This window comes from Pistacia vera, unplaced genomic scaffold (assembly GCF_008641045.1).
Source record: "Pistacia vera cultivar Batoury unplaced genomic scaffold, PisVer_v2 Contig433, whole genome shotgun sequence".
Classification (NCBI taxonomy): Eukaryota; Viridiplantae; Streptophyta; class Magnoliopsida; order Sapindales; family Anacardiaceae; genus Pistacia; species Pistacia vera.
This window is the reverse complement of record NW_022196261.1, coordinates 1,355,174-1,363,390: the sequence shown is the minus strand read 5'-3', so window position 1 is coordinate 1,363,390 and position 8,217 is coordinate 1,355,174. Positions and strand designations below refer to the sequence as shown.

Here is an 8,217-nt window from a genome sequence, read left to right as displayed (position 1 = left end):
AAAATCCACATTAATGACCAAGGTTCAAGAAGTATTCTGTTCCGTAGATTGCAGTCGATATGAACTTTAAGAATTCATAAACCTTGTGGAGAAGCCACATGACACAGTTTTATCTAGAGTTAATTTTAGGGGTGAAAACCAAGTAATATCTATGCAGAGCTACCATAAGGCACTATTGTCTCTACATTTGCTTTCAAGCATTTTAACTGGAAGCAGATAATTCTGATGCAGTTACTGATGCTGTTTTGTTTTTCTTGTTACATGCTTGTTAAATAAAATTAAGAGAGTCTGGTGGGCTTCTGTTCTGGTTGTGGGTTGACAAATTTTTGAGAGGGGGAAAAAAGGAACCCGAAGCCATTGTTTTATATATGACTAAACTCTTTTTTTACAGTATGTTCAATGTTTTGCTTCCATTCCGTCAAACTTAATTTATCTTTAGTTGCAGCCTTGCAGGTCTTTTTGTGTTACCCTCTTAGTAATCTTATTGTTCAGTTAAACATATGACTTTGCACTGCAATTCGTGGGTTCATGCAAACTAGAATCTATCCTCAGCCTCTCCTTTTTCTTCTAAGATTATGAAGCTGATTTACTTGATCAGGTGAACTTAATTATTCCATCTCTTTTCATATATACTACAGCCTTGTGTTCCGAAAATGGAGGTTGAGGACAGGTCTTGGTAAATATATATGTGGGCACAGACACATACCTAGGAAGAAGTGTGCCAGTGGCATGCTATTATTATTAAGAGTAAACGACTTTTTCCCACCCAAGGTTTTCCTTAACAACATTCCACTCAAAAAGTTTCAAATACCACTTTCCTACTAAAGTTTATATTATGTTAATACCCAAATACACTTCACTTTCTCAATCGGTGTTCGGCGAGTTACTAGGAGTCAGAGTAAGAGGAGTTTTGTAGAGTGAAGACCGGTAGATTGAATGGTGGTGACTGATTAAATATTTGTTGGTAGAACCAACTAGAAATCAGTTAAGAATAGGAAACTCTAGCTTTGCGGTGGCCAACAATTAGCGATAAATCAAGTGTCAGAGTGAGATGAATTTTGTAGAGAGGAGATCGGAGGTTAAAATGATGGTAACAGAGAGAATTTTCGTTGCTGGAATCGGCTTTGGGTAGTAACAGAATATTAACTTTGGGTGGGGAAGTGGTATTTTAAATTTTTTTGGGTGGGAAAGTGTCATTAAGGCAAACTTTGGGTGGGAAAAAGTCATTTACTCTATTATTAACGAGGAAATTATGATGGACCTCACTTGAGACATCCTTAAATTTTGTCACCCCCCAATATTTTTGAAACTATTAAAATCACCACCAAATACAAAACTTTTTGGTTACAAAATCCTCTAGGAAGGGGTTCTTTTAATAGTTCTATTGAATAATGGATGAGAAGAAAATTTAAAGATTTCTTGGGGGACTGTCTATAATTACCCTGACTATCATGATAATGATTTGCTGCTATACCATAGATTGTTTTAATAATTGAAGGGTAGATATTTTTGAATTACTAAAAACATAGGATTGCGAGTGTGAGAGTGATATAATTATGTAATTTACCTTGTAAAATGATGTATTTGAATAGTCTTGTTTCTTGACGGCATTTATTTAGGCTTTGGGCACCCACTTAAGCTATAAGCATGTGTATAAAACAGTTGACAAATGAATCTATATCACTCAGGTTGGGTTGGGCAATTTACTATTTATTACCATGTAAACTATGAACACTATACAACTTTAAAGCTGCTAAAATTTGCTCTTTAGTTAAATGTTAATGGGAAACTATGTACATCATTAAAGGTGCTCCAAAATCTAAACCAGGTCCTCAGGAACCCCACTTGCTTTCTTGCCCCCGCCCCCACTGGGGAAAAGAAAAAAAAGAAAAAAAAAGAAAACCAGTTAACTAACAGATTGGTGATTTTTATTTGAACAGCGTAGTATTGCATTTATAGAGCAACATTGGCATTAGCACATAATAATTTTATATGCAATATTTATTATAAAATATCAGTATTATAAAGTGGGATAAGGTCATTTTTTATATTCCCAAAACCTTTTAATGTGAAATTCAGAAGTAATGATATGTTTGTGTTTGTGTGTGAGATAGAAAGTGTCCATGTGGTGTGAGTTAAGAAAGAGGGGTCAAGAAAGACTAAAGAGATAAAACAGAATTGAATGGGGAGAACATGGACAAGAGGGTTACCAAAATAGAGATGGCACCAGAAAGGTGGCTTTTAGTGAGTGATGAGAAGAGAGTGAAAACGAAGGCAAAGAAAAGATTGAACAATGGAGGGTCGAAGGTGGAATTAAATTTGTATTTATCATCTGACGTAATGCCCTCATTATTCTCAACCGTCTCAATTACTATTGCATTTATGTGTTATTAATGGTCTTTCAATCTAATATAGTCCCCCTTTTTTTCAATGCACGAACTACCCAACTCCCTCGTCTATCATTTACCTCAGTACCCCTTCCCTTTTCCAATATCAGCTTCTTCCCTAAACATAAACATCTTTACATTACGTTGTTATAATCTTGATGTTAATGCATGCTACTTTATCTCTTCTTTGATGATTTTTCTGCCTTTTACTCAGTCTGGCATTTTCATTAGACTTGTAATGCATAATCATGATCATTGTTTGGTTAATTTAGTTGAGATATTTAAACAGAAAATCTTATAGTGAGCATTTTTACTTATCCAGGATAATAGTTTTATCTTTTAAGGAAGTTTGCATGGTCGTCTGATTAGGATGACTCATATTTGGGTGTTGTGCATGAGTGAAAACGGTTTGGCTCCATGGGGATCATTGCTCTTGTTTATATGCCAACCTGGTGTGGACCAATCACTTCAATGTGGGCCAAAGTCATACAATTGCTATCTTCTATAACAGCTTCTCTAAGTACTTTTTGAGTCGAGACAAATTAACCCATGTTTCGGGGTCAGGTAAATTCGCTGATTATTTACCTTTTTTTACTTCGTTTGCAGTTCAAACTGAACTCTATATAGGCTGTTAATCGGCGTCATGGTCCACTCACATTCGTATTTATACAAGGTAAATACTATTACTAACCCAGAAATTACTTTTATACTGAACCCAGAAATTGCCTGCACTGCTTTAACAGAGATTTGGGCAGTTGGCTGCTATTAATTTTGTTTAAGAGCGATGCTGCTTTTACAACAAAGACACGTATAAAAGGGATATACAAAGATAATCATCACCCTTAATTTTCATGATGTTTTTCTCTTTTCTTGTTTTTTCTTTATTTTTTTTCTTCTTGTTGATGTCATTTTGTAACTCTCTTTAAATGAGTCTTTTAAGAATAACATTTTCCTTTTGTTTAATGTAGTCTCCTGATACAGAGAAAAGTCAGCTTAACGTAGAGAGAAAACATACACCGTTACCATTGCCGATATTCTATGTTATATGATTAGAAGAAAGATTAAAAAAAACAAAAGAACAGTGCTATTGGCGCTCCTTCTTTTTTGCTCTTTGCTCTTTAATCTTGTTTTTCTTTTTTTCTTTTTTGAGCATTTGGAATAAGGAAAAACGGAACACTAATAGCACTACCTAAAAGTAAAAAAAAAAGAAAAAAAAGAAAGACAAAAGGCTATAACATAAGTCTTAGGAGGAACGACAGAATTAGCAAAAGATACCAGGACCTACTACTCTAGCTTTTCCTTGTCTTGACAGTGGTGGTGATTTTGTTGTTGTTGTCGTGAAGAAAATCAAGCAAAACGGTGCTCTTGCATTTGGGGCATTTAGGATCATCTTCTGAAAGCATCACATACATCAGGCACCGGGGGCATCCCACCAGCACCATGGATGTGGCCTCCGGACTGTTGGAATATCTAAGAGAGTCATCTTGGTTCTCTGACGACACACATGAGCTCAGTGGGGACATTGGTGACGCCGTGGCTGATCGGCTTGGCGAATCCATTCTCCGGTCAGCTCTCGGCGGCGAAAGGTTCAGCTTCAGCTCTAGTTTTGGCGCGTTTCCATTTCTGCGACTCATTTTTTTTTTTTTTTTTTTAAAAACCTTCTGCAATATATCACAACAAATGTTGATTTAGAAAACAACACCACCACAAAGCATAGAATTGCTATGAGAATACCATAATTGAATGACACAAAAACATTACCTTTAAGAGGTTTCGCCACCACCGTTAGAGATGAGAGGTGTTGATTTGTGGGGTTGTTAGTTTAGAAGGTTAGAAGGGCATTATATACAAGAGAAATGAAAGGAGAGAGATGGGGAGGGGGGGATTCTTTAAAGCTTAATTAAATTATGGGGAAGAGGTGGAGGGAGAGAGAATTGAATTGAAGTATTGGTGGAAGAAGAGTGTAAATTGAGGGCAGGAAACGTATTAATGGTAGGAAATATCCCAAGAAGTACGCAGATGTGGGAAAATTGGAGTAAATATTGCAATTACAAAGTGCAGCAAAAGCAAAAGCATTCATTCATTGCTTGGAGTCGGTGTTTAAGTGCTGTGAACCCAACGGCTTTTATGGCTAAAACCCAGTTTGAAAAAAACACCAATACCATTACCACCTATGAATGAATTTAATATCAAACGCCAATAAATTAAATAGCAACCAATCAAAAAGTTGTATTGCAATTAAACCCTTATTTAAAATATCCAACTGCAAATTTTATATTTCCATTAACACCACAAAATATTTATTACCAACACACTCTAGAAACACAACAAACCAAATACACACATTAACATTGGAACCCTTCTCTCTTCTAGTACAATGCATTACTTTTAGTACTATTGTATGGATAATGGTACTATTTACTGTATACAATTAAACCCTTGTTTAAAATATCCATACTGTTTTGTTTATTTATTTATTTTTCAATTTTTTTTATATGGATTTTGGAAACAGAAACATAAGAATACATGAGCAAATGACCACAGTAGGACCTCCCTAACATTAAACAACAGAAGATGATGTGTTATGAATTTAATTTAATTTGATTTAATTATTTAATTAATTTTATGAAATGTTTATTGACTTTTGCTTAGATGATGCTATCAGCATCACTTATCCCCATGAGGGATAATTAATTGTATTAGAAGAGCGTTTCATTTATGATTTGGTACTCCGTTTAATTATTTTATGCTCTATTTTCTATTATAATTTCATATCTAACAACCTAATTAATTACTTCAATTATATTATTCATAGATACTTTCTTTGTAATTTACCCACCTATTTTACTAAAAATAAATTGTTTTAATTTATTTTATTCATGGGTTTATCAGGATATTTTGAATTTTTTTTTTTATATTTATAAATATGTATAGATTTCTCATCAATCTAGGTGTTGTATAAGAGAAAGGGAAATGACAATATTTTTAGTTACTTTGACAAAAATGTCTTAACAACTCTTGTTCCAATGTAAAGAAATAAAAAGAAAATAAATTTTATTTATTTGTTTTTGAAAATGAAAACATTTTCTCTTGTCATTTTCATTTGCTTTATTCTATGGTATCATCTAGCTATAGGTTTGATTAATAACAATAATTCTAGAAACCCTTTTGGATAATTATTCATTTATTTTATTTTTTAATTTTTGTGGTTTAAATTGTATCATTAGATTGAAATCAAAATATCATAAGATTTCATTCTGATATTTTTAAAATTTTATTTTTCTTTTTCTAAAGATAATAGTGTATTCATTTTAAGCAACTATTTTTTTGAATTTGATTTTGGAAAATATATTTGAATATATGAATAGGACAACTAATTTTTATATGTTCAAGATTCGAAAATGTATTTATCAACTTTTTAAAAGAATTAGTGCTTCGAATAATAATAATGTGTTTAATATGTTCATTATAATAACTTATTCATAATCTTAGTAATTTTCATAATTAAACTAAAATTACTTATGTAGGTAAATTAAAATATCAAAAAACTCAAAATGCTTTATGATTTTTTCCCCCTAAATAATATTTGAAACAATGAAAACAATTTAAAAGTCTTTCCCTATTTCATTTACAAAGCTGCCATAATGTTTTTTATATTTTTCGAAAATGTTTTTGAAAATGATTTAATGAATTAGATGGGTTGATTTATTGAACCCATATGATTTGTTTGACAATAGATAGAATTTACAACACAAAATTAAACCAAATTGCCAATCAAATCATCCTATTAGTTCATAATTAATTGGAGGTATATGGGTTGCTTGAATTAATTATGAATTAAATTAATTCTTCTTCCCTTTAGAAAAAGAAAAAAAACAAAAAATTAGAAATGTTGAATTAATGAAGAACTGGTGATTTGGTTAAAAATAATAAATAGTAAGGTGCTTTGAATTAATGGCTTTTATAAGAGCTACCAAAATGGCCAAAACTGCTTCATTATTCTATTTTATTTCAAGTCAGCTTTGGATAACTATGTATTTATATCACTTATTTATATTTCCACAATGACAATTTTTTTAATTTCAAAAAATTTGTTAAATAAATTAATTAAAGGTTGGCAGATTAATAAAGAAAATGTAACTATCATTTTTAATTATTTAGAAAAAAAACTTATTTTTACACGTTCATAAATATTAATTTGAACTGTCCTTTGAAAATTTTAATAATGTTAATTATTTGAAATAAATCTTAGGTTAGTCAAAAGAAAAGTTAATTTATTATCCTTTGTACATTTTAGCCAATGGGTGATTAATTGAAATAATGTCTTGTTAGTCAAAAATAAAGTTAATAATCAGATATATGATTAAGACAATAATTTAAAAAATACCCAGAATTAAATTCTAACTTAATCTTTAAAAAAAAAATAAAAAAATAAAAAAGAGGTTCATCAATATTGTAGTTCATGATTATTTGAAACAAATATTTGGTTAGTCAAAACTGAAGTTGATTATTTGTTGTACATTTTAGTCAATAAGTCATTTAATTTGTATACCCAAATCAAATTTCTATAACTTAGGATTTAGCTTTAGAATTTTCATATATTAAAAAAAATTATTAAGATAAAATGGTAAATATTTTGTTCTTCTTTCAATGAAGATAGTTGACCCTCCAATTCTGGATCTCTTAATTAATGCGTTTACTTCATTTTATTCATTTGTTTTTTCCTACTTTACTTAAACTCAATCTGCAATAAAAAATTAATTAATCAATTTTCTCATACTCAAATTCATTCAATCCAGGCAATATTGTTCAACCCTCTTGCACTTGTCTTATGTTATAATTAAATTATAAATCTTTTCCATTATTACTACAACTTGCAAATGCAAATTCTCCTCCCACTTCCTGAATAAATTAACTAAATTATATATAACTTTATGCAAATGGCCATGATCATATATTGACTTCATAAAAAATCACATCACATGTTAAAAATTTTAGAATCTTTATTTGTGTTCATGAATTTTAATATATATATAATAAGTCCGTCTATAGTTATAATGGTGACACCAAAATAATTTTATTAATATAAGAAGTTTATAAATTAATAGAGGTATAATTAGTGTAAGTGGTATGAAGGTAAAATATACACTATGTTAATAGTTAATTAATAGAATATGTCAAATCCATGGTATGAACATTGATAAAAGAAATAGACAAAGTTTCAAAAAACAAGTACATATTATTTTTGCAATATACAAATAATTAGTACTATATGGAGACAAATTTGATAAGACCTGAAGTTTATTCTTATTTACAACTAGCCCAAGTTGGATTAAAATTATTTATGATTACACGAGGGTTATTTCTATATAAAGTATCACTATAGAGAAGTTTTATTGTACATATTAATCAATTTGAAGTGCGAACGTCTTGAAATTTGTAAGGTGTGAATTAAAGGCTACTGACTAGTTATAACTTTTAATTTTTGTTTTTGGTGGAGCTAATAGCCGATACCAACTTTTGGTGCGCACCAAAAAAAACTTTAAAACATTTCCACTGAAGATTAACTATATAGGGTTATTATCTAATAAGAAAACTTTGTTATAAATTTTGTTATGACTATACTTAAATATTATTATATTCATTTGCTAGAGTGAAATGATACTTTATACATAAGAATCCAATATGGATTAAATATGGTAATATTAGTACATCTAACTAGAGAATTATATCCGAATAATTTTATCGCTATTGTTACTACATGCAAATGGAAATCCTGGAAATAAATAAATAAAATGATATAGGAGATGGGTTGTACATTTATTAATTT

The 8,217-nt window shown here is 30.3% G+C and overlaps 1 protein-coding gene across 1 annotated transcript; it reads right to left on the bottom strand.

The window, feature by feature from the left end:
* Positions 1–3,499: 3,499 nt before the first annotated feature.
* On the bottom strand, positions 3,500–4,029 carry LOC116143827. The gene has a single exon (XM_031429277.1). It carries the CDS (start codon positions 4,019–4,021, stop codon positions 3,677–3,679), a length of 345 nt encoding a protein of 114 aa, XP_031285137.1. The 5' UTR covers positions 4,022–4,029; the 3' UTR covers positions 3,500–3,676.
* Positions 4,030–8,217: the final 4,188 nt, after the last annotated feature.

Excerpts from the sequence above, each read along its gene's own strand:
- LOC116143827 (XM_031429277.1), bottom strand. The coding sequence starts at position 4,021 with ATGAGTCGCAGAAATGGAAACGCGCCAAAACTAGAGCTGAAGCTGAAC.